Below are 27,392 nucleotides of genomic sequence, written 5' to 3' on the forward strand. Positions count from 1 at the left end.
ATTTAGAACGTAAGATGTTTTGGGTAATATCAGAAAATATTAAGGTTTTAATGCATCTGTTAAAGCAAAGGAAAAGATCGTTGTTTAATACCTATCAATATAACTGGATGCAGTATGTCTCCAGTACGGTGAGACAAAATTTGTTAAGTGAAGAAATTGTTGTTAAAATCGCACACCACCAGGCTCGGGAAGCAAAGCTATGGAAAGTTAGTCCACTCCCCAGATTGCACCTGGGATCCTTCTGGCTACCCTGGACCTCGAGTTAGTGGGCTGGGGAGGAAGGGAAACTATTGGGCACCAGAAGTAGTACCAAGTGGAGTCCTCAAAAGTGGGTGTGCTTATCCATGCCTGTTGCTCCAAAGCCCTGTAGTAAAGACATTTCACTACAATCCTGTATGTGGGATAAAATGAATAATGAGACCAAAGTATTGTATAATGGGCAATGTGTGTGTTCATTCTTGGGGGAAAGTGTTTTAAAAGGATAAAAGTGTTAGCAACCCACCAGTAGACAAATGTACATGTAATGTAAGTACTGTGCTTACCAATAATCACATTTACTATTTGCCACAACAACAACAACAACAACAAAAGAAAGTCTCAGCTTACTGTAAGCCCTGATTTAGCTGAGTTCTCTATCAGTCTTGGCATTGAATGGCAAACAGTTACCAATCATCTGTTAAAAGGTAAAAAGGTAACCTTTTTTTTTCTAGGAACTATGTGGGAAACGGGTCCATTCATATTATACACGCAAATGGGGACATGTTAAGAATTGCCACTGCAGAAAGACATAACAGCTTACCATTGGTATAACATATTTTCTGGATGGTCTCCCACAGCTACTGGCATACTAATGTCACTACCCCTAATTGTTCTTGGTTATAAATTGTATGTGTTTAACTGAAATGTTTAAAATGTGCTGGTGGATAAAACGAATGTATGCAAAGCTAAAGCCACAGGCCCAAATCACTTCCCAGTATTTTCTGGACTAAATAAGAAGTGACACTGGTGATTAATAATCTTAGGGCTTGGCTACACTTACAAATTTGCAGCGCTGCAGCAGGGTGTGAAAACACACCCTCTCCAGCGCTGCAAATTGCAGCGCTACAAAGCGCCAGTGTAGTCAAAGCCCCAGCGCTGGGAGCCACGCTCCCAGCGCTGTCCATTATTCCCCACAGGGAGGTGGAGTACGGACAGCGCTGGGAGAGCTTTCTCCCAGCGCTGGTGCTTTGACTACACTTAGTGCTTCAAAGCGCTGCCGCGGCAGCGCTTTGAAGTGTAAGTGTAGCCAAAGCCTGAGTGTCAAAAGGGGGATATGTAGGAGCAGGATTTTATAATGTCCCATAAGAATTAATGTGTAATTTGATTTCATCCTGCTAGCCACCCTTTTTGAACAGCAGAAAGAAATGACCCTCTGGGACTATAGGATTCTGTTTTCTCATATGCATTACAAATTGGGCCCTCTCTTAACTCTTTGTTTTAAGATTTAGGTAGTAAGAGACAGGATTCTCTATTGTGTCTGTGGCTATGGCTACATTAGCGCTTCAAAGCGCTGCCGCGGCAGCGCTCCCGCGGCAGCGCTTTGAAGCGCTAAGTGTAGTCAAAGTGCCAGCGCTGGGAGAAAGCTCTCCCAGCGCTGTCCGTACTCCACCTCCCTGTGGGGAATAACGGACAGCGCTGGGAGCCGCGCTCCCAGCGCTGGGGCTTTGACTACACTGGCGCTTTGTAGCGCCGCAATTTGCAGCGCTGCAGAGGATGTTTTTTCACACCCTGCTGCAGCGCTGCAAATTTGCAAGTGTAGCCATAAACTATGTTAAGTAAATTAGAGAAACATTGAAGGCCTGGGTCTCAATGTAAATTGTCTTGGTTATTAATTGTAAAACTTAGCAAGGTTTAATTTGCAATGCCTTTTTGCTCAATATAAAATACTGCTGTTTGTAAAAGATAAGGTGTGAAGGCCATTGTTATAGCCAGAGTCAAGGAAAGAAGCAAAGAGACTTAAAGATCATCAAAGAATCATCAGTCACTGCTTACTAGCCAGACGGCTGTTAAACTGTCTGGCATTGCAGAGTGGATACATGCTTCGCAGTGTAAGAATGCACCACCCGCAATGAACCAATCATCACCTCAGGACCATGCAGAGTCAAGACGTAGAGGAACAGCCTGCAATACCTTACAATCTACGCTCTCCTAAGGGTTGCCAGAAGCAGACGACGACCAGCAAGGCCCAAGAAGAAGCAGTAGCGAGCCTAGCGCCTGCTGCCTGGTGGACATAGAACAGTGACTGCGGTTCCCTCAGTTGAGGTTGTCAGAACCAGAAGGGCCTTGCCTCCAACATGTGCCTCTGGTGGTGCCTGTTCCTCGGCTCCTGGTGTCTTAAGGTCTGGGGAATCCACAATGACAATTCTTTTATCCAGCAGCAAGTGTGGATAGCTCAGACCCTTAATATTTCTAAATGCTGGGTCTGCAGCCACATCCCAGCCCACTCTCAAGCTGGTGTTCCTGTCCTGGCTATCCCACTCAATTCCCCAGACCTCACTGGAGGACCTTGTCCGTTTAACACAATATGGAACAGCAATTACACCTGGGAAGAGGCTATTGGCAGTTCCTTTATCCCACTTGGGGGAGTAATACACCAGGCAAAAAGGCTCCTGAGGTTACAAGCAGTAGTTAAAATAATGGCAAATGAAACTGGAGAAAGTTTAAGAGCCCTGGCCAAAGAAACAGGGGCGATCCGACAGGTAGCCCTCCAAAACCATCAGGCATTGTACATAGTGCTGGCAGCCAAAGGAGGGACCCGTGCTGTCATTGGAAAACAATGTCATGTGTTTATACCTGACGATACCAATGAGGTAATAGATCGCGCTAGCCACTTAGAACAAATCGCATATCTTCCCCATGAAGAGCCGAGTTCTTTATGGAAGTGGCTAAGTAACCTGTTCAATTTCTCTGGCATAGGAAACTGGTTGTTCCAGGTAGCCCTGACTATCCTGTTTGGAATCCTGATGATTTTTGTATGTCTTCAGTTAATCTCCTGTTGCATCCAAAACGGTGTAAGACATGCCACACAGATAGCTGCCCCAAACCAGAGTGCTAATATGATGATTTTAAATATCACTGATGAAGAAATAAAGAACGATTGATTTGTGGAACCCAGTATTTGTTGGTCATGGCATAAACTTGGACAAAAGGAGGGATTGTGAAGGTAGAATGAATTATATTGTAAAAATAAGAATAGATTAAAGAAATGTTGTATGTACATTTAAGCAGAAATAAGAAATGTTGAAACACAGGTGCCAGGAAAAGAAACATTAGGCATAAACAATGGTGCTAATGGCAAAACATTAACAGAAGATCGGTAATAGTCAGTAAGGAAATAAGATATGCATGCCTAGCCCAGGTAAACTTATCAGATTCTGCTTCCTTTGTTATCTTAAGTGCTCGCCCTTTTATCTGTATAAATAAGATAGTTTGTGTCTTGCATGGTGCTCACATTATCTGTGCTAATAAAACAGAGTGGTCTGACAAACTGTGAGTCAGTCCTGAGTCTAACTTTGACAGCTGTTTGAGTTTGACTCCCACCTTAGATGTGGTAATTTCTACGTCCATATCCTCGTTCACATTAGCTACCTTGCTACTATCTATAAGCTCTTCATTAGCCTTATTAAAGGTGCCAGAGAACGGTGGGGATGGAGGAAAGGTGGGATGCTCAGTCAGCTGGCAGCAGGAAGAGATGTCAGAGAGACAGCGGAGACTTGGGCTTCACTGGGGGAGGAGACGTAGGTGGGGAGTCTCAGGCTGAACCCCAGACACCAATCATCAGCAAATATTGACCTGCTTTGCATTTCACCTCGAAATGGGCATTTGGCTACAGACTCTTATCATTTCTCTGCTTCTCAGGGTTCATTAAGTAGCCACCAGCATTTCTTGGAAACAAAGCTCCTGTTGATTTAAGGGGCACATGATCCAGCCCCAAATCAGCATTTGTCCCTGTGTGGGGACACTGGTGCTCTGCGGGCAGCCCATGGGGAGAATCAGTGAGAGGCAGTGGGGTGCAAAGGGAAGGACCTGCCAGCTCACAGACACATTCGCCATGCCCCAGATAATTGCATTTAGCTGGCATTGGGGCAGCACGGTGTCGGGGAGGGATTGGGTCCTAGGACCGGCCTGAGGCCCAGGGGAGCAGCTGCTTTCTATCAAGGGCTGCCAGGGTGGGGAAACAGGAGTTCAAGCCTCCCTAAAGTATCGTCACCCCGACCCTGCCCACAAATGGGAGGGAGAGCAGCATCGTCAGCTGCCTCCAGAGCCCAGACGCCCTCTCACCCCTTCTGGCTGGGCAATGGCCGCCACTGCAGCAAAATGGGCCAGAGGGTCAACTGGTCCCTACAGCTGTGGGCTTCTGAGGGTTGATCATAGTTATTCTGTGATATGTGATAGTCAGGCTGAGCAATGAAGCTGGCTGCTAGCTGTGAATAAAGGTTCCTTGACTAGCAGTAAAGTGTGAGTCAGTGTTTGCTGAGGAAAACATTTCTGAGGCAAACCTTTGACGACCAGGATGTTAATTGTATTTGATGTCTGTGCCAGGAACTGGCAAATAATGAAGCCGCCACCTCATTGATAGAGAGCGACCTGGATCTCCTGGGAAACTGGATGCAGGCAACCGATATGTGCTGTAGCACAGCTAAATGTGAATGTAGACATCTAGGAAGAAAGAACATAGGCCAGACTTACCGGATGGGGAACTCTATCCTGGGAAGCAGTGACTCTGTAAAAGATTTGGGGGTGGGGGTGAATAATCAGCTGAACATGAGCTCCCAGCACAACGCTGTGGCCAAAAGGGCTCATGCAATCCTGGGATGCACAAACAGGGGAATCTCGTTTAGCAGCGGAGAGGGTTTTTTCCCCTGTGTTTGGCAGTGGTGCAACGACTGCTGGAACCCTGTGTCCAGTTCTGGTGCCCACGGTTCCAGAAGGATGTTCCTACATTGGAGAGGGCTCAGAGAAGAGCCACGAGAACAATTAAAGGATGAGAAAACATCCCTTGTAGTGATAGAATCAAGGAGCTCAGTCTATTTAGCTTAACAAGAAGAAGATTAAGGGGTGACTTGATCATTCTATAAGTATCTACATGGGTTACGTATCAGAGGGGTAGCCGTGTTAGTCTGGATCTGTAAAAGCAGCAGAGTACTGTGGCACCTTATAGACTAACAGACGTATTGGAGCATGAGCTTTCGTGGGTGAATACCCACTTCGTCGGATGACATGCATCTAAGCCCACGACTTCAATGACTGCAGGTCTGAGCCCTCGGGATCCAGCAGCCGTGTCTGTCTGTGGCTCCCTGCAGCGAGTCCAACTGAAGTCAGACTCCTGAGAGAGACATTTCACCCCTTCCGGGTGCAACGCACGTCAGCGTTTGCAGCGACACTGGGCAGCCTTCTCAAAACATGGTCACGTTTATTAGTCACCACAAATACCGCAGCTGGAAGAGTCTTTAGGCCGGCATGAGCGGTGAGCTTAGGGCAGAATTCACCTTGGTGGAAGCCACGGCTTCGCCATGCCCTGCTTCTCTGACCTCCTCCTTCTCTCTTCCTCTCTCAGAGTCCCAAAATGGAAGCTGCTGTGTGTCTGTGAACCCCGCTCTTAACGCAGGCCCCTGACACCTGCAGTCCATTGTCCTTATGCTGCCAGCCACGCTGAGTTCACATGTTCAGCCTGCCTCGACTTCCCAGTCATTCAGTGTTAGTGTCCTGGTCTTTGGCTCTTCCTTTGTATCGCCTGATCCTCCTCTCATCTGTGTAGGTTCTGGTCCGTTCATGTTCATGATTCTGGTCTCCAACCAGAGAGGTACGAGAGTCAAAGACCTCTTCCCTTCCCTCCATTCCAGGGGAAGCATTTTAACCCCTCTGCACCCAGTGAGTAACAATACAAAGGCCAGTGGGCAACTGAAGTGCACAGTGCTCATAAAAACATTACAGACCATTCCTGGTTCTGTCACACCAGGAGAGAACGGAGCCCAGAGTCGGGATCATTTGTTTCAGACTGGATCTCCCTTATTCCTGTCATAACTGTGTAGGGACTAAGGCCCCCAAATGATGACTGATTGTTATTTAAGCATTGGCTACACATTGGTGCCTTTTAGTAAAGATGGGACAAAGGCCTGAGAGAGTTAAATAAAACCCTCAAAGTCTAATGGCAGGGTCTTCAGATTTCCCAAACAGTTTGAGGAAACTATGATTTTCTGCAGCTTTTCACTAGAGTGCGACCCAGACCCGAATGATCTTGTCAAACTAACCTGAGATATTTTTTGATGCACTCACACCTTTGGTTGATAAAGGTAACAGGGTTGATGTCATCTACCTGACTTCTGCAAGGCATTTGACTTGGTACCACACGGCAACCTAGGACAATACAAACTCCACATGCCAAACCCTGCATCAGGGCACAGTAAAAACCTGAACTGTGGCAAAAGCCCCCCACTGTAACAGGAGCCATGATGACCATATTAAAGAGACAATAAATATCCCCAGATATAAGCAGCCAAAGCACAGACATGTGAGAATAGAGTCACTTCAGGTGCTTTCATTGGGCCATCGTCAGCACCTACATACCAGGGTAATGGGCTCCCTTGAAATGCAGCAGAGAGACAGACATGAGGGAGCGTGGGCAGCCCAGAACAGGGCCAACCCCTCAGCCACAGGCAGCACCCGCAAGTTATCATCCAGTCCTCGTGGGCCTGATTGTCCCCAGCACCATACATGACCATTTACACCAGGGCCCGTACGTGTAAATCGCCCCCCAGGGAGGATGGTGCTTTTCCCAGTCTCTTCGCACAGGTGTAAATGACAACACCCAGTGCAGGGCGCTGAGGAGCCAAGCACAGGGCACGTGATGGGCCGAGTGCTCCCCGGGCTTGAGGGCCGGGAATTGCCATTTTACCCTGCACTGATGGGGGCCAGGCCCCAGCTGATGCGAGTCCAGTGACCCCTGTGGAGCTCTGGCCAGTTCACACCCGCTGGGGTTCTAGCCCCGGTGATTCCAGCGGAGCTCTGAGCAACGCCCACCCGCTGGGGCTCTGACCCCAAGGACTCCAGTAGCCCCACACCAGCCTGTACCCGCTGGGGATCCCCCCGCTGACTTCAGGGGGCTCCAGCTGATTTACACTCCCGGGGGATCTGCCCGGAACTTTCCATGGGACAAGATGGACGTGAGCAGTTGGGCCAGTCAGGGCCAGGGCACGATGGCTCCCCACAGCCACCCTGACCTCAGCGCTGACCGACGGGGGGGAGGGAACAGCTTTTATTTTATCTGTTCTCTCAGTCCTGACAAGCACTTTCTCCTGCTCACAGCCAAGTGGATGGGTGTGTCAAGGTTCCTCTTATCTCTGTTTGCCTGGGCATTAAATGATGGTATCTGCCATCTGGACAGATTTGCATGTTCAGTATTGACACCTAGTCCCCTCCCCCCTACCCTGGACTGGTCTATAAATGCCCCAGGCACGGCCAGTGTCCCATGCAGGCTGCACTTGTTCCAACCTTGCACCAGAGCAGCTACGCAGACAGACAATCAGGTGAGACCCTGGCTTCCTCCAGCTTCTTCCTCCTCCTGCTCCGGGTGGCTGGCGGCAGCTGATCCATTACAGGGGCGGGTGCCCTGTGTGAGTCCCCTGATCCGGGGCCGTCTCTGTCTCACCCCTTCGTCCCACCCAGCACAGCCCTGCATGCAGCACCCTAACGCCCGGCAGAGCCCTGCCGAGTGCTCTGCCCCTCCAGAGCTGGGCCCAGCATCCAGTCCTGTGTCCAGTCCCCACGGAGCATCACTCTGCCGGGCAGCTCTCCCATTGGGACCCTTCTCCCAGGCCTGGTGCCACAGGGATCCCAACCCCCACCACGAGGTGCAGCGACTATCACTCCTCCCCCCCATCCCAACCACACAGTGTTGGCTTTCCAGACACTCAGTCTCCCTGGAGCTGGAAATATGAGTGTAAACACCTGTTAGTGGGGGAAAGGCCCCAGGGTCGGGTCAGTGGGTGTCTCATGTATCAGGTGCTGGGTGATAAGTTGAGAGGCTCCAGGTTTCTAACACTAAACTGGTCTCTAGTCAGAGAACGATTGCAGAGGTGTTGCACCTGCAGCTGGCATTCCAGCCACGTGCACACAGACTGGCCTCCATCCTGGTGGCACTGGGGCCTCTTCCAATCTTTTCCTTCCTCCCACCTCTGCTCTCCCTCCAAGTTCCATGTAGATGGTTACCGTGGGGACCTGCCAGCCCCAGCACTGGGGAGAGAGGGACAGCGGGAGATGGCAAATGCCCCTGCTGAGAACTGTTTTTCTCTGCAATGGGACCCTGTTGCCTGGGACCCAGCCCCATCTGAGTGACCCCAACCTCCCAGCTGCCCCCCCATCTCCTCCCCACCTGCAGCCCTGGTTCGGGGAGTCCCTGGCGGTGTGCCTTGCAGAGCCCAGTCACTGAGCAGCTGAGACCTGGCTCTCAGCTGGGTGTCCAGTTCTGTCCCTGCAGCGCGGCTCGGTGAGGGCGAGGGGCGGAAGGGCCCTTCAGAAGCAGGAAGCTGGGCTCTGAGCTGGGTCCTCCACGGCTGGGGTTAGGGTTTCCAACCCTCCAGGACTGGCCTGGAGTCTGCAGGAATTAAAGATTATGTGATGTGATTAAATCTCCAGGAATACGTCCAACCAACATCGGCAACCCTAGCTAGGCGACGGGATCCCTCTCGGGGCCCTTCCATCCCAGCCAGGCCCTTTAGCAAACAGCCCCAGCTCTGAAGCACCTCCTCCTGTGAAATGCCACACAGCGGAGGGGGGTCGCTCCAGGGCGCGTCTCAGGCTCTCGTGGCCCTATCTCCCTTGTGTGTTTTCTCCCCAGGGGAAGCGAGAAGATGGGGCCAGTCGCCTACTTCAGCCTCTGCCTCCTCGGCTGCCTGATCTTTAACCCCTCGCTGGAAGGTGAGTCCCCTGCCCAGCCCCTCGGAGCTGGAGACCCCAGGCTCTGTTTGCCCTTGATGGGAAGTGAATTCATTTCACTCAGGGGCCCCAGCCCCACCATGTGGCAACAGCCAACACAGCTGGGTCCCCAGAGCCCCTACCCCACTAAGCCAGACCCCAGCCAGCGGTTCAGCACCTGCCCAAGAAGAGAAGCTGCTTCCTGCTTCCCCAGCTCTGGGTGCAGAGGGAATCCCTGAGACCTGGGGCTGAGTGTGAGAGACAGGCTGTGAACTAAACCCACCCCCATCTCCTGCTGCTGCTTAGGGGGTGTCTTTCTGCAGCAGAAACGGGAGGTCCCATCCCAACCAGGAAACAGAGTGTGGTGATAACATCCCAAATGAGTGACATCCGTTTTTTTCATTGGGCTCAAAATGGCGCCTCTTCGTAAACTTGATCTTTCTGCTTTGGGATAATCCAAACTCCTCCCTCCTCCTCCTCCACTCAAAATAAAATGCTGGGACCCATAGACTATTTCTCCCCTCCCCTTCCCTACTTAGCCCCACAGATCTCTGCACTTACTCCACACACTGCTAATCCCCCCCCCCCCCGCACCCATCTGTCACTAGCTCTCTGCCTCCCCTTCCCTCTCTGGGCCCTCAGCTATCAGAGAATCATAGAAATGTGGGGCTGGAAGGGACCTCCAATGGTCACCTTGTCCAGCCCCCCACACTGAGGCAGGATCAAGTAAACCCAGATCATCCTTGACAACCTGTTTTTAAAACCCTCCATTGACAGGGAACCCACAGTGTCCCTTGGAAGCCTGTTCCAGAGCTTCACTACCCTGAGAGTTAGCAAGTTTTTCCTAATATCGAACCTAAATCTCTCTGGCTGCAGATTAAGCCCATTACTGCTCATCCTACCATCAGTGGACATAGAGAACAATTAATCACAATCCTCTTTATAACAGCCCTTAACAGATGTCAAGACTGTTCTCTGGTCACCCCTCAGTCTTCTTTTCTATAGACTGAATTTGCCCAGTTTTCTGAACATTCCTCACAGATCAGGTTTCCAAGCCTTTTAGTGTTTTTGTTGTTGTCCTCTGGAATCTCTCCATCTTGTCCACATCTTTCTGAAAGTGCAGCACCCAGAGCTGGGCACAGAACTCCAGCTGAGACCTCACCAGAGCCAAGCAGAGCAGGACAATAACCGTCCGTGTCTTGCGTACAACACTCCTGTTAACATGAGCCAGAATGATTGTAGCCTTTGTCTGAACTGTATCACATTGTTGACTCTCATTCAATTTGTGGTCCACTATAACCCCCAGATCTTTTTCAGCAGGACTACAGCCGAGCCAGTTATTCCCCATTTTGTAGTTGTGTGTTTGATTTTTCCTTCCTAAGTGAAGTACTTTGCACCTTTCTTTACTGAATTTCAGTTGGTTGATTTCAGACCAAATATGCAATTTCTTAAGGCCACCTGGCCTCTAATCCTGTCCTCCAAAGTGCTAGCAATCCCTCCCAGCTGGAATTTTGTCATCCACAAAATTTATAAGCGTACTCTCCGCTCCATTATCCAAGGCATTCACAGAAATGTTGAACAGTACCAGACCCAGGACAGACCCCCCAAGGGACCCACTAGATGTGTTCCACCCATTTGAAAGGAAACAAGCAAACCTCCCCAGCTACACCCACCTAATAGTGATTTTACCTAGATCACATCTCCATAGTTTGCTTATGAGAAGATCATGTGGGACTGTGTCAAAAGCATTTCTAAATCAAGATCTATCAAGTCCACAGCTTCCCCCCCTTCTCGGGGCCAGTAACCCTGTTAAAGAAGGAAATGAGGTTGGCTTGACATGGTTTGATCTTGACAATTCCATGTTTGCCATTACTTATAACGCAATGATCCTCTAGATGTTTACACATTGATTGTTTCATAATTTGATCCAGTATCTTTCCAGGGATCAAACTCAGGCTACTGGTCTATAATTTCCCAGATACTCTTTGTTCCCTTTTAAAAGCCATGTGGTGCTTGCCTGTCCCCCCTGAACAAGCTCTACCTCTCTCTAGCGATATTCCTGGCGTGAGATTTAGAACACTAAATCTCTGGGATGCTGATCAAGTCATAGTTTAGTTTATATACTAACACTTCCAGTTCCTCCATGTATTCCCCGTTCTCCTTGCATTTGTGTAGAGACATCTGAGATGTACAGCAGATTCCCGCACTGTTAACCCTCTTGTTGCTGCTTTCACCTGTTGTGTATTTGGTTGTCATGGTTTTTGTTGCTATGGCAACTGAGTTAGATTATTATGGGTTAGCTCAGCCAGCTTCAGATGGCTGGGTGTATTCTCTGAGTCTGTAAATAAAATGGTGGTTTGTTAGCTGTCTGCTGTTTGGCCTCAAGTGATTTCTTCCTAAACCGGCTGCCCCCAAGGATACAACAAGTAGCGACGAGGGTGGGATTCCGGTGCTGCTCCAGTAACAGAAGGAAGTAGAAGTCAAGGTAAAGAACAAACAAACAAAAAAGCTGCTTGTTTGCACTGACTGTGAAAGTGAAACTAAAATCATGGCTACTCTGACCAGGCCACTGGAACCTTTTGATGAGAATATAGAGCAATGGCATGTGTATACTGAGCGTTTTGAGCTTTTTTTTATTGCAAATGACATTACAGAAGCGAAGAAGGTGCCAATATTCTTAAGTGTTGTAGGGGCTAAAACCTACTCCCTGCTACGCAGCTTACTACACCCTGTTAAGCCAGCAACTAAATCTTACAGTGACATTGTGGAAATCCTGGGGTCTCATTTCTCCCCAAAACCACTGGTAATTGCTGAAAGATATAGGTTCCACAAAAGAGACCAAAAGGAAGATGAAACAGTTGTACAATTTGTAGCCATTTTTAAAAAGCTAGCAGAACACTGTGATTTTAAAGAGATGTTAAATGATGCCCTGCGTGACAGGTTAGTGTGTGGCCTCTACAGTGAAGCTATACGGAAGCGCCTACTGACAGAGGCTCAGCTTACCTTACAGAAGGCTGTTGATATTGCTGTCTCCATGGAACTGGCTACGAGGGAGGCGCAATACATCGGTGCATCCCCTAGGGTGAAAAAAGTGTCACAAGAACTGACCCACAAAACGATGCAGAGTCAAGAATGTTACCGCTGTGGTAAGCCAGGTCACCAGGCATCGGAATGCTGGTGTAAGGACCTGGTGTGTCGACACTGTGGCAAAAAGGGACACATTGAGTGTGCCTGTAAACAAAAGAAAAGGAGGCCTGTGGTCTGGCTGACAAAAAGAGGAACCTTGCATACCCTAGAGCAGACCCAGGATGATCAAGGTGACACCTCAGTGCAAGAGAAAGTGCCACTGCATGTTTTGTCTTTGGCAGTGGGCTCACATGAATACTGGGTAACCCCGTTATTGGATGGCAAACGTATACGCATGGAACTGGACAGCGGTGCAGCCGCTCACTGATCTCCAAGACTGTGTATAAAGAAAAGCTACAGCATCTTCCGCTTAAGGCAACAAAAACTGTTCTGAAGACGTATACGGGAGAAGCTGTGCCTATGCTGGGCACTATTGATGTTAAGGTGGAGCTCAATGGACAGGTGGCTAAATTGCCACTGTTTGTGGTGAGAGGTAACTACCCAGCCTTAATGGGTAGGTCTTGGCTTGGGAAGATTCAACTGAACTGGGCAGAAGTGCACCGGATGACTAAAGAAGAAACCAGTCTAACCCCTATACTAAGGAAACATGCTGCTGTTTTTGGAGATGATTTGGGAAGTATGAAGGGAATCACTGTGACATTGAACATTAAACCTGACAGTCCACCAAAATATCTGAAAGCCCGAACTGTGCCATATGCCATCAGGCCAAAAGTTGAAGCAGACCTGGAGCGCCTGGTCACCAATGGAGTCCTAATACCAGTTACCCATAGCTCATGGGCCACTCCTATCGTTCCAATAGTGAAGAAAGATGGCTCTCTCTGGATTTGCAGTGATTTTAAAGTCACTGTCAACCCAGTGTTGTGTGCAGAGCAATACCCGCTTCCCCACATCGATGACCTCTTCGCAGGCCTGGCTGGGGGACAAAAGTTCAGTAAGATTGATCTGAGTCAAGCATATTTACAGATGCACGTCGATGAAAAATCCCAAGAGCTGTTGACTATTGTGACTCATAAGGGGCTTTATCGATACTGTCGCCTACCCTTCGGAATCACATCGGCTCCTGCCCTGTTCCAGAGAGCTATGGACCAGATCTTGTGTGGCTTGTCAGGAGTTCAGTGCTATCTGGATGATATCCTGGTCACTGGAAGAAATGAAGAGGATCACTTAAAGAATTTAGAGGCTACCCTACAAAGATTGGAAGAGTATGGCCTACGAGTTCGCAAAGACAAGTGTGAATTCTTCAAGCCCTCTGTTGAATATTTGGGACACATCATTGATTCTGCAGGTCTTCATAAGGCCCCTGCAAAAGTTAAAGCTATTGTGGAGGCTCCCCCACCACGAAATGTAAGCCAGCTGCGCTCGTTTCTAGGACTACTGAACTATTATGGAAAGTTCATCTCACAGTTAGCCACACTGCTAAAACCACTTCACGAGCTCCTTGGGCAGAACAAGGCCTGGAAGTGGACTGAAGCCTGTGATGTTGCATTTAACAAAGCTAAGGATGCATTGTTAAATTCTGAAGTTCTAACGCACTTTGATCCATCCTTACCCCTGCAATTGGCCTGCGATGCTTCCCCTTATGGAGTGGGAGCAGTCGTGTCACACATTATGCCTTCGGGAGAAGAGAGACCTATTGCTTTTGCTTCACGCACTCTAAGCAAAGCAGAAACTAACTACGCCCAAATCGAACGTGAGGCATTAGGAATTGTTTTTGGAATTCGGAAGTTTCACCAGTACCTGTTTGAGCGAAAGTTTACTCTTCTTACAGACCATCGACCTCTGACGTCAATTTTTGGACCCTACACAGGCATTCCCCCATTAGCTGCTAGTCGTATGCAACATTGGGCATTGTTATTTTCAGCACACACATATGAAATCAAATATCGGAAATCCACTCTGCACGGCAATGCAGATGGCCTCTCAAGGTTGCCTTTGCCGGTCAGACATCAAGATAGTGCCCAAAAGGAAATCTTCTACTTTGAACAGGTAGAGAATACACCCATCACTGCTACTCAGATAAAGAAGGCAACTCGCGTTGACCCAGTATTGTCCCAAGTTATGGACCTGGTGATGCATGGAAAATCTCGACAAACCTCTCCGGTCTCATCCGACCTTGTTCCCTACATGTCCAAGTGGACGGAGTTATCGGTCCAATCTGGTTGTTTGTTGTGGGGGAGATGTGTCATTATTCCACCACCACTGAGATCACAGATGTTAGAACAGCTACATTCCGGTCATTGTGGAATAGTGTGCATGAAGGAAATTGCACAAAGCTATTTTTGGTGGCTTGGATTGGACAGCGCTATTGAAGAGAAGGCAAAAGCTTGTATGTCATGTCAGGGTGTGAGGAATGCACCCCAGTGGGCACCCCTACACCCATGGGACTGGCCTGAAAACCCGTGGCAACGTATTCACGTTGACTTTGCTGGCCCCCTTGAAGGAAGCATGTTCTTGGTGGCAATAGATGCCCATTCTAAATGGCCAGAAGTCTCTATAATGCAGTCCACTTCTGCAGAGAGTACTATCCAAAAACTACGAGGACTCTTTAGTCGTTTTGGTCTGCCAGAACAACTTGTGAGCGACAACGGACCGCAGTTCGTTTCTCAGGCGTTTCAAAATTTTATGAAGGCAAATGGGATACCCCACATCACGTCAGCACCATATCATCCGTCCACCAACGGATTAGCTGAAAGATTTGTTCAGACAATGAAAAACGCTTTGAAATCAGCAAGGGGACAACACTCCATTCAAAAGCATCTGGATACCTTCTTACTTTCCTACAGAAACACACCTCATGCTACGACCCAGGCATCCCCAGCCTTTCTAATGTTGGGACGACAGCTGCGCACTTGCTTTGATCTGCTGAAACCTTCTGAACCCCGACAAACTGTGCAACATCAGCAGCAATATCAAGTCATCAGACGGGCACCCAGAGCAAAAGACCGAACCTTTAGCCCGGGACAGCCAGTTTTGGCTCGGAATTATACTTCCAGAGCTAAATGGAGCTTCAGCCACAGTCATCACTCAAACAGGACCTGTTTCCTACACAGTCCGGACTGCAGAGAATCTTACCTGGCGGTGACATGTAGATCAGCTGTTGCCAGGTCATGCCAGTCCTCAGGACCCATCTGCAGTTGAGGGGTCTGACTTCACCTCTTCTGGTGAGGCACCGAATCACGAGTCACCTGTTCCTGACTGTTCTCCTCCATTACTGCCGGCGGCTGAGATACCCCTTTGCCCAGCACGAGCTGATTCCACCTCCTCACCCGTTCGTGCTGCGGACCCTGAGCCCCTAGTGCTTTCGGGTGCAATAACACCAGAAGTTCGCCGTAATCCACCTAGAGACAGAAGGCCTCCTCATCGGCTGGATCTTTAGCTAGGGCGAACCCACGGTTATGTGGCAAAATAATCCCCAGGGTTTAGCCGGGAATGGAGGCAGTCTACCCTCCTTCTCTAGTCTAGTGTGTGTTTTATTTAGGGGATGTTCTTATTAGGGGGGGAGGAATATGTTGTGTATTTGGTTGTCATGGTTTTTGTTGCTATGGCAACTGAGTTAGATTATTATGGGTTAGCTCAGCCAGCTTCAGCTGGCTGGATGTGTTCTCTGAGTCTGTAAATAAAATGGTGGTTTGTTAGCTGTCTGCTGTCTGGCCTCAAGTGATTTCTTCCTAAACCGGCTGCCCCCAAGGATACAACATCACCCTTTTGTAATTTTCCACCTCCTCCCCCCAACCACATCTAACCTTCTGTTAAAATCCTACAGGTGACTATGTCATCCGCCCCTTTTGAATCTAGTTCAAAGCCCTCCTCACTCGGTTGGCAAATCAGTATGTGGTGTCCCTTCAGCCTCTACTAAACTCCAGTGCCCCCAACCTCCCCTCTGCTCCCAGTCCCACAGACATCCAGTGCTCCCCAGCCTCACCCCATAGTCCCCTCTGACTAGGGTGACCAGGTGTCCTGATTTTATAGGGACAGTCCCGATTTTCGGCTCTTTTTCTTATATAGGCTCCTATTACCCCCAACCCCCATCCCGATTTTTCACATTTGCTGTCTGGTCACCCTACCTCTGACTCAACCCCCTTGATACTCCTTCCCGTCAGGTTCCCCAGTGCTCCTGCGCAGACGATAGGAGGTGACCATTTTCCTTTAGAACAGCCCAGTTCCTGTCCCCTTGGAGAGGAGACATGTGTTGCCGGCCCAAAGGGCCCGAGGAGGAGCAACAGCGGGGTTCGTTGCCCGGTGTGCGTCGCACTAATTAACACACAAGGGTGGAGAAGCAAACCAAGTTTATTTGAGCTCAAATAAGGTGCAAGGGAGAAATTACAATCTCAAATCCTGCACACCCGCACGCAGGTGGGGTCCCAGCATTTATACCCCCCTTGTTTTTCCCCCTTTCTCCCTCCCCCTTGCAACAGTTACACTTAACACTATAATGTAGCTTGTTAGAACTGTTCTCATTCACATGTTTATCTATGGCCTTCACAGCACAGATGCATGCAGACTTTCCTCCCCCTTCTTCCCCCCCCCCCCGTCTTACTGCTGCTTTTTGCTGTTTTGAGCTATCCTGCAACTGCAAGCTAAGACAGCTGACTGTTACACATTTTGCTTGCTGTTTATTAGCATCTTAGGCTGGTTAAAGTTTACAGCAGGGAAAAACTTTGGTTCACTCAGGCCCAGAGTCACAACTTTGGTTCACTTAGGCCTAGGGACACCAACAACTCCCCCCTTTGAGAATACTCAACAAATTTTTGGCTGAGTTTTCTCAAACTTTGAGGACAAAAAGCAACGAAGCTCTGCAGAAATATTCACAACTGCTCTTTTGAGCTTAGTCACCCCCAACCCAGGAATGAACGCATGGACAAAAGAGTGGAATCTTGTTCATTTAACAACTAAGGGATCGGGGCACTGACTATAAATCAGGTAGGTATACCAAGTGGTTTAATTTCCCAGATGTCTCGGTGAATAATTCAGTCCCATATGCATCCTCCCCATAGACCCGGCAGCATTCGGTATGTGGGAGCCCACACCCACCCTAACCCATCCATATGCTTGGAAGGAGCACTGTGAATGTCCACACTTTCATCCAGAAAGTGTCCAAGTATGTTTCCATGACCACAGATCAGATGGTACTCCTGATGTGTCTGTAAGGGCAGTGGGCCAAGTCTGGTGCTCAAGATCACTCAGAATGGCCATCAGCTGGTTATTCAGGAAATCCTGAATTTTTAAACATACTAGATCCCACTGCAATGCCTTCCCAGCCTCAGTGATATTCAATACCATCTCTGTCAGTAACTTCTGGGTCATAGAACTAAGGGTGGAAATGACATGTAACTCACCAACTCCAGCCTGTACTTGGGTTAGTTGAGCTCCAGAAATAAGGCTAGTGGCCTTTTCTAGTTGGCCCAATTTCTCATCATGTTCTTGGCTTTTAAGAATATTCCAAATGGCTGCTGCACTATTGGCCCCAGCCCACAAGGATCTGGTTAATTCCCTCTTCTTCCAGAGGAAATAACCCAGGCTCTCTGTTGTGCTAATCTAATGGCAGCCCCTTGTGAGCAATTTGTGTATGTAGAAGCAATCTGGAAACTGGATAAGGGCAATGTCATTTAAAATCCAATTAGGGAGGGCAATACATGCTGAAGGATTTATCCAAAACACAGGGCGCAGCCTGTAGAATAAACCCCAAAATCCAATCAATACCACATTCCCAAGCAGGGGTCCCACAGATTTCTTCCTGCCAGTGTATAATTCTTTGTTTCTTCACCAGGGTCAGTTCTTAATGTCCTTTTTGGTCAGGAATTCCTGGACTTTGGCAATGTCAGTGGAGTGAGTGTTTCTTCTTCTTTCCCAAAACAGTTGTGGTTCAGCATTCTACAGGGGAGAGGTTGCCAGCACATCACCCTGTAATGGTTTTGCTTTTTCTAGAAAAGTTTAAAGGTACAGTAGATCTGTCAGTGGACAAGGGAGAGGTTAACGAGCACTTCACCTTGTCCTTTTTCCCTGCTGTCCAGAAAGCACAGTAGAACTAGAAGAAGGAGTACGCTGATCATCAGTAGAAGTGTCCTCCCGAGGTGGAGGGGTCTTTTTTTGCAGTGAGATGCATGGGTCCAGGCAGGTAGTCCTTGACACTTCACAGCAGTGTTGGTGGTTAACAGGACTTGGAAAGGACCTTTCCAGCGTGGAGCCAAGGCAGTCTTTCATTGATGGATCTTCATGTAGACCCAGTCTCCTGGTTCCAAGGAGTGGCAGGGCTGCTAGGGTCTTTGGGTAGCGCTTCTTTACCTGTGACAAAAGAAACCTAACACATTTCATTAGTGCCTGGCAATGTTTTACAAATTTCATAGCTGCGTGGGCAAACTTAAGTCCCCCCCTTTTTCTGGTTATCAGCCAAGTTTTAACTGTGAGCAGTGTCCTTGAATGGGGCCAGTGCCTTATCCTTAGACTGAGCATGTTAGCTATTTTTTTTCTCAGTTAACTCGTTCTTTTTCCTTTTCCCATTTTTGGCTTTTTTTTTAACCTTTAAAGAAAACTTTTACCTTTTTACTTATACACCTTTTGTTAACAATGAACACATACACATTGCCTTATACAGTACATCAGTCTTATTATTTAATGTATGCCACATATACCCTTTCACTAAAATAACCTTATTACAGAGCTTTGGAACAACAAGCCAGGACAAGCACACCCACTTTGAGAAGTTCACTCAATATAACCTCTAGTCCAATAGCTTCCCACCATCCCCAGTCCTCTGGCTAGAAGTCTGAGGTAGCCAGAAGGATCCCATGTACAATATGGGGAGTGGGTTAACTTTTCATGTCCTTGCTTCCAAAGACTGTTGGTATGCAAATTTTAATAACAATTTTCAATTAAAAGATTTGGCCAATGAAGTTTATTTCTCTTACTTAAGAAAATGTATTAGACTTTAGTATATCACATTTTTCTGATGTATCCAAACACTTTGTATTCTAAGTTGAACAAAACAAGTATCTGCATTTCAATCCAACACTTCCACTTGATTTCAAATCAGACCATCCCATGAAAATATTAAACACAACAATTCTGGCCACAAGACAAACACCACAAGACAGAACATAGAACACAAAACATAATTTCTATTGTGCCAGCAAATGCATGGTACGTTGAATGCTGTTCAGCTGGCATCAGTTCTCTCTGATTATCTGAAAGACAAAAACAGAGGTCTACCTCTTCTGGGCAGTCAATCATTACTTAAAATATACAAATGCCCTTGTTGATTTTAGGTAAAACAGGGGAATTACCCCATATTTTCTTGTATGTGTTTTATAGGCAGCCCAGGTTTCAGTGGCTTCTACCTTATCAGTTAGATAATTTGCATTAATACAGATGCTTTCCGGCTTGCTTTTTACTTTTAACTCCTGCTTTTAAACATTGAAAGAAACACTGAAAGAAAACATCACCACTTATAGTGCTCTTGGAGCCTAATACAATTTTAATTACATAGCACTGAGGAATTACGAACGAGAAGTTCAGTTCCGCCCACACACCTAATGCCCAAATGAACAGAGCAGAAAAACAACAGTAACCGGTTAAACAGAACACAACCAGAACCAGATAGTGCACCAAAACCAGATAGTGTTTCCTTATCTTATTAGGACTCACCTTTAATCATGCAATTCTTAACATATAATGCCAACAGTACCAAACAAAGCAAACATAAAATAACAAGGGTAAAACAGATAGACTCATAGACTCATAGACTTTAAGGTCAGAAGGGACCATTATGATCATCTAGTCTGACCTCCTGCACAATGCAGGCCACAGAATACCACCCATCCACTTCTATAACGAACCCCTAGCCTATGTCTGAGTTATCGAAGTCCCCAAATTGCGGTTTGAAGACCTCAAGCTGCAGAGAATCCTCCAGAAAGTGACCCGTGCCCCATGCTGCAGAGGAAGGCGAAAAACCTCCAGGGCCCCTGCCAATCTGCCCTGGAGGAAAATTCCTTCCCGACCCCAAATATGGCAATCAGTTAAACCCTGAGCATGTGGGCAAAACTCACCAGCCAGCACCCAGGAAAGAATTCTCTGTAGTAACTCAGATCCCAACCCATCTAACATCCCATCACAGACCACTTAGCTGCTGATAATCAAAGATCAATTGCCAAATTAATTGCCAAAATTAGGCTATCCCATCATAACATCCCCTCCATAAATTTATCAAGCTTAGTCTTAAAGCCAGATATGTCTTTTGCCCCCACTACTCCCCTTGGACTGATAGATGGTGTAAATTCTGCAGGGCTCCCCCATTCTTAATTGCTCACCAAACTGTGACAAATTTCTGTTACCAATTTATCCCTCATGTCAGGTGATCAGGCTGACACCGCAGGACGTTGGGGAGGATAAAGAAAACACACCATATAACCAAATTTTAAAGCTTCATTAAAAATAATAAAACAACAATGGAGAGTGTTGGGAACGCTCCCACATCACTCAGGAAAAATATGAATGCCCCAAGCCTTAAGCCACTTTAATACTCACACATGTCCAGACTGGCCACGTCTGTGTATAACGTTCAGAGAAGGGGAATAGGTGGACGAGAGATTATCCTGTATACAGCTTGTCCAGAATTTTCAACATGCTTCCGCTCTTGGGAGGGCTGTTCTTTTACACCCTGGAATCTCCTGCGGTGTCTTTTTCAGAGATTCCAGTCCAGGTCAGCTGCCTGTGGCTTCTCCAGTGTCACCAAGCCACACCAGCTTCGGGGTTGCAAAGACTGTTGGATCTCACTGGACAGTTAAGCTTTGCAAATGCAATCTCAGTTCTGTAACTTGTATTGCCTTGGTTTGCCTGTCTCTATCTTTCCACAGCCAGCTGGGGCCGAAAGCAGTTTTTCTTTGTACTTAGCATAGTCTGCATTGATTCTTGACCTTGAACGCATTCTCTTTATCTCTGGGCCAAGCTGAATTTCAAATTAACCCGTTCCTAGACAAATTGCTCACACTGTGTCAGAGGCTTTTCTTTGGTGATTAAAAGCTCCTCTGAGATGTATGATCTTATCTAGATTGAAGGTACCTTCTAATGGGCATTGTTTAGATGGATCTTCACGCGTGTGAAGATTCCAATTCTCTAAATACCTGCAGGTTTTAGGACCATAATGTACGTACATGTAATATGCTGGGGTACCCTTAGGGGGTGAGGTGAAATGTTTAAACTGTCCCTTACCCATTTTCCACTCACACACACAGGGAGGGTGCCCTGTCCACGCTAGCGGCTCATAAACTAAGGATCTCTCCCTACAGGGTACTCACATAGGAGAGACTAATGAGGATGACCACGACTCTCCTACACCTCCCTTCAGCAAAGAGCGTCGGCTAGTCTCTGGGAGACGGCGCCGCTTACTCTGATTGCGTCCAGTGAGATGATCAGACTGTCAGTAGCCCACACGGAAAGGAAAGGGGCGGGGAGAGGGAAGATGGGTTCACACACTCCTAGACCCAGGTAGCTTCCTCCCCGGACGATGCCAGGCCAAGTCAGCCCACCGTGGGTCGGATCTCCTAAAGATCCACTAGTTGGCGGGCTTGCGTTAGAGTAGTCCTGGTCACAAGCTTTCGCTTTACAGGGTACTCTGGGCGTCTTCCGGTAACAGTCACTCACACTGGTATTCACACACACACACACACCAAGGCCATTATTTCCTATTACCACGATGCATTTTATCTTGCTGCACAGTCAATAAGTTCAGATGGCATGAGCCCAACAGAGACAGACGTCCCCGTGGACAGTCCTCCTCCCAGTGCAGTTATGGGGCATATGATGGGGGATTTTTTTACAAGAGCTCTCCATACAAACTAGAATGCATTCTAAGGGCATACACCCTACCCTGCCTGCCCCGTACTCTAGGGATACGGAGACACTGGGCATCCCCAGGTCCTAACAGGCAAAAGTCCACACCACTGGACTGTTCCTACCTTATCCACAGGACCGGTTCCTCACTGTCGCCCGCAACAGCTTCTGCACTATCTGAGTACGTTGCACCGTTGTGTCCTCCAAGGTCGGCCCGACGCGTCTCTGCCGAGGCCCCCAGTAAAGGCACCGGTGCGCGCTGGGCGTCGGCTGTGACCGTCATCCACCGGCCACTGGAGGAGTCCGGGCAAGGCACAATTTTGCCTCGAGCCCAACGTTGGGCGCCAAAACTGTTGCCGGCCCAAAGGGCCCGAGGAGGGGCAACAGTGGGGTTCGTTGCCCGGTGTGCGTCGCACTAATTAACACACCAGGGTGGAGAAGCAAACCAAGTTTATTCGAGCTCAAAAAAAGGTGCCGGGGAGAAAAAAGCATTCTCAAATCCTGCACACCCGCGCGCAGGCGGGGTCCCAGCATTTATACCCCCCCTTGTTTTTCCCCCTTCCTCCCTCCCCCTTGCAACAGTTACACTTAACACTATAATGTAGCTTGTTAGAACTGTTCTCATTCACATGTTTATCTATGGCCTTCACAGCACAGACGCATGCAGACTTTCCTCCCCCTTTTCCCTCGTCTTACTGCCACTTTTTGCTGTTTCAAGCTATCCTGCAGCTGCAAGCTGAGACAGCTGACAGTTACACGTTTTGCTTGCTGTTTATTAGCATCTTAGGCTGGTTAAAGTTTACAGCAGGGAAAAACTTTGGTTCACTCAGGCCCAGAGTCACAACTTTGGTTCACTTAGGCCTAGGGACACTAACACAGGGGTAATTTTTACTAGGACAGCCGCACTGCCACGAACAAAGGTGGCAAGGGAGTGGCAGCTGTTTTAACTGACTGGCTTCAGCCCCATTGGAAGTAATAGGAGATACTGGCCATTTTGAGAGAGGGCAAAAGTTCACAGGATTTGGGGAGAACTGGAGAAGCTGGAAGGATGACAGCCAGCAGTTCTGCTCCGATTCTGTTCTCCGAAACAGCCTCTCACCACACTGTTCTCTCTCCCCATCCCATCCCATCCCATCCCATCCCCTCTCTCGGATCAGGAATAGGGGCCACGTCCTGTCCCAGTGACTGGCTGCTCTACAATGATCGATGCTATGCGTTCTTCCCCGAAAAGGTGTCCTGGTCGGAGGCTGAGGTACGAGGCTCTTCTCAGGGATCCACCGGGTTGGGGGGTTAGTGGGAAGGGGCTGAAGGGGTTTGGTGACATCACCTCTTGGCCCTGGGTGTATCCCTGCAGAGGTGGGCTGGGGAGGCTGCAGAAGTGAGGTGGCTGGTGCCAGGCCCTGGGGCTCGGGAGCACTGATGGGGGCTCTCTCCCCTCACAGCCGTCCCTGGTCCGGCTGCAGCCTGGTGGGGCAGGACCCCACACCAGTGCCAAACAGCGTCCTCCTGCAGGGGGGTAACAGGCTGTGCTGATGTCCCTGCTGCAGGTGCAGTGTCAGTATCACCGCAATGGGGCCCATCTCGCCTCCATTCTCACTGCGGCAGAAGGGACCGTGGTGGCCAGATACATCACCGAGTCAGGCTTCAAGGATCACGTCTGGATCGGACTCCACGATCCCCGGAAGGTGAGTGCCCAGAGCCTGCTTTGCCTCTGGCAGCTGCTCCGCCCCCGCCATGGCTCTGTTTCCCAGGGACTGTGCAGAGACCATGTCCCATGAGCCCTTCATAGGGGCTGCCAGGATCTCCCTCCCCCACTCCCAGGGTCTCCCATCTGCACTCCACCTTTAACCCCTGCCCTCCCGCACCCCTTCCGTCTCCATCCCTCTGTAAGCTCCGACTCCCCTTTGGCTTTTCCCTTCTAAATACAGCCAGGCCCTGCTCTCCCCATCATCAAACTGACCTTTGACCTTTGACCTCTCCAGCTACTGCCCCGTCTTCCTTCCCCCTCCCAGCTCATGCAATGTGCCATGTCCTCCCCCTGCACCCCACATCCCGGCTCCACTCCACTCTCAACAAGCTTTCTAGCCACTTTTTCCTGCCCAAGACTTGAGCCTCTGCTACCCCTTGGGGATCCCGTCCTGGCCTGGTTCTCCTTAGGAGAGCCCCCAGCTCCTTAGGGCAGGGAGACGAAGGGGGAGCAGTCACAGGCTGGGAAGGACGTCCCAGAGGGGGAAGGAGCCGTTATGAACATAGAACTAGAAAGAACCTCCGGGGTCACCAAGTCCAGCCCATGCTATGGCCGGCAACCCCCTCACACCATCCCCTCCGTAAACCTATCAAGCTCCATCTGAAGCTTTGTCTCCATCAGTTTCCTTTCCCTCCCCCCTGCACAGGGAGGTGCTGGGGTCAGGAGGCTCCCTGAAGAGCACACACAGGCTCAGCCCGTGGATCCCCTGCCCCAGATTGTAGGCTGGGCTGGACCCAGTGTGGGAGGAGTGAAAGGCTCCATGTCCCTTTCTCTAGTGTCCTCAACTATCCACCTTAACCGGCCCTGGCAGTGGCTTGGCACTAGTTCTCTGACCCCCGAAACCAGCTAGTCCCCCCATGAGCTGAGGCCAGGCCAGAGTCAGCACCCCTAGAGGTGAAACGCCCCATGTCCCCTTCTCTGATTCCACTGCGCTACCCAGTCCTGCTAACTGGGGTCAGACTGACGCTGAGCCCACTGGAGGGGAAAAGGCCCCGTGTCCCATTCACTGATCCATCCGGCATCTCCATCACAGATGCAGTTTTATTTTGCTTAAGCAGGATGAGATCATCCACCTTAAAACCACCAGTGCCCCCCGGGGGCCCATGCCCATGGGGTTTAGGGACTAGAACACACTCCGGAGTGACTGCTTCATGGTGCGGAGATTTGTTAATACAGGCAAAGGGCATGGAAGGAAGAAGGTGAAATTCATGTGCTAAGTGTTACTATTAGATCAGCGACTCCAGGTCCCATCCCCCTGAGCTGGCCTCTCCCCACCGACTGCCCCACGGCGCTTCCCCGACTCTCCCACTGCCTGAGTGGGGCACTTCTGTGTTGGGTTTAGGTGTTTCTATGGTGCCTTGTCACCAAGATCTCTTCTTTTGGGGACCCTAAGACTTTTCTCCCCTGTCTCTGCAGTACAGACGCTGGAGGTGGACTGATGGCTCCCGGTATTACAACAAAGCTTGGAAAAACGGGGAACCAAACAATAAAGATGGTGTCGAGTACTGTGTAGAGCTGACAAGCTACACAGGTAAGCAGACGTTCAAATACACATGCACCAATGAAGGAGCCACACACTCCAGCTCTCTCTGCAGGCATGGCCTCCTGTCCTGTCACTCTGCCTTCTCCCTCAGCTCACACTGCTGCTCCCTCTCCCCTGATCTCACCCGAAAATTCCTCCCCATGTGTCCCAGTTTGAGGCTCAGCTCCAGCCAGAGACAGGCCATCCAGTACATTTGGCCGCAGACGATCAGTTAAAGGGAAAGACCCAAGCAGAGCTATTGCCCACTAGGTGATATGCAGGCGGGGTTCTTCCATTGGTGCCTTTGGCACCCTGATTCTGGAGGCAGCCAGGGGCTATTTTGGCCCCAGGACAATTTAGAGCAGCCTCAGTGTCCTCAACTCTACACTGTTCTGACAGTGGCAGTAACAATCTGGACAGCCAGAGCACAGGGGCTTCAGCCACATCCCTGCCTGTCCCCTATGCTGGGGAACCAGGACTGGGCAGGGCAGCTGTCTCTGCTGGGTTCCCCTATGCAAGAGGAACCCCTGGCTGGTCATTTAAGCCATTTTCCTGCTGTCCGTGTTGCTGGAGTGGCATGCGGGATGGAGCAGAGCTGAAGGTCTCACCCCATTCACTGACAATAGGACAGAGAGCTGGCTGAACAGGGAAAGCTCACTCGCTAATTCATGAGTGACTCATTCTTCACAGACCATGCTAGTCACACAGCTCGCCCAGCCCCAGATGCTCACGAGTCTGAATGTTCTATTCCCAGCCCTACCACTGATCTTCTGGTGACCTTGGGCAAGTCACTTCCCCACTATGGGCCTCAGTTTCCCCTCCCACCTCTTATCTCCTTAGACTATGCGCTCTCTGGGGCAGGGACTGCCTGTCGGTGTGTGTATGGACACAGCACCTAGCACCAAGAGGCCCCGTCATGCTCTCATCAGACACATTCCAGCACAATAGAAGAGGGTCTCCCGCTGACACAGCGTCCCTTAGGGAGCGATGGAGCCTGTCCCTGTCTGAGGCACATGGGGCTTCGTCTCCAGCTTCCTCATCCTCACAGTCTCATGCCCAGCAGCTCGGGGGGGCGGGTCTTCTCTCAGCAGGATGCAACGAGGAGGGATGTCACTGTAAGGGCAGGAATGGCCCCACTCGCCCTTCTCCTGCCCCAGTGATTTCTGTTTTGCCTTCTAGGTTTTAAGAACTGGAACGATGCTCCCTGTAACAAGCAAAACGGCTACATTTGCAAGTATCGACCCTAGCCAGGGGAGTTGCTCGCTTGCACCTGAATGGGGAGCTCAACACCTGGGATGCAAAAGAACTGGGCTCCTTGGGCATAATCAGGCCACGTCCCAGACTTTCCGATGCCTTTGCTGCATGGAGGGCCAGTCCCCTCCCTCCCTGAGAGACCAGATCTCACTTCCCCAGCTGCAAACTCTCTTCCCCCAAGTGTCTCTGTTCTAGTTACACACCTGCCCCTTCCCGCCCTTCCCCTCAGTGCCTGCAGCCCACGACAAGAATAAACTCTCCTGAGCATTCAGTTCTGTGTGTGTCTCCTCTGTCCCATTCCTGGCCCCACGTAGACCCGTCCATCCAGCCTCCTCTGACTGTGTCCTGACCCGCCCAGATCCCAGGGGAGGAGAGGACTGGGACCCCCAGAGGGAAGCAGGATGGGTCAGACCTTTTGGCTAAGGAACAGGACTTGGTTTCTCTCCAGATATCTGCAATTTCCTCTCTCTTCTGGCCACCCAACTCCTCCTGGTCTCATCTCAACTCAGACCCTGAGCTCCTCAAAGCAGGGACGTGACTAGCTGTTGTGTAAACATCAGGCCCCACCAGAGCTGGAAGCATTTGCCACCAGGGTACTAAGCAGTGTGAGGTCCCTGAATGCCACCCCCTGGGCCTTGTTTCCAGCTGGTCAGTGTTGGACAGTGACGGGGTTATGTTACCACTCCTGGGGGAATTCTGCACCACTGTGTGTGCAGAAAACATGCCCCCGTCCCCTTCCCCCAACACCCACCCTGCCATACACAAAATGTCTTTGCTTCCCTGCAGAAAGGGGGGGGGTTGCTGGGGAGGGGTGAAATTTGGGGGCATTTCCCCCCAAACAGAGGTGAGGTGTGGGGCACATGGGGTTACATGCCACGCCCCCCCCATGTCTGTGAGCGAGCGCAGAGCTGCGGGTCTGAAAGAGAGGGGGAGGGATAGCTGCCT

General features: G+C 49.6%; 1 protein-coding gene across 1 annotated transcript; it reads left to right on the plus strand.

Moving 5' to 3' along the window:
- The first annotated feature begins 7,196 nt into the window (after positions 1-7,196).
- On the plus strand, positions 7,197-26,718 carry LOC123352223 (C-type lectin lectoxin-Thr1-like). Its single transcript, XM_044992075.1, has 6 exons — positions 7,197-7,565; positions 8,876-8,955; positions 23,082-23,176; positions 23,472-23,609; positions 25,088-25,202; positions 26,373-26,718. The coding sequence occupies exons 1-6, from the start codon at positions 7,483-7,485 to the stop codon at positions 26,438-26,440; spliced, it is 579 nt and encodes a 192-aa protein (XP_044848010.1). The 5' UTR covers positions 7,197-7,482; the 3' UTR covers positions 26,441-26,718.
- Positions 26,719-27,392: the final 674 nt, after the last annotated feature.

The sequence above is a fragment of the Mauremys mutica genome, chromosome 1 (assembly GCF_020497125.1).
Source record: "Mauremys mutica isolate MM-2020 ecotype Southern chromosome 1, ASM2049712v1, whole genome shotgun sequence".
NCBI classification, from domain to species: domain Eukaryota; kingdom Metazoa; phylum Chordata; order Testudines; family Geoemydidae; genus Mauremys; species Mauremys mutica.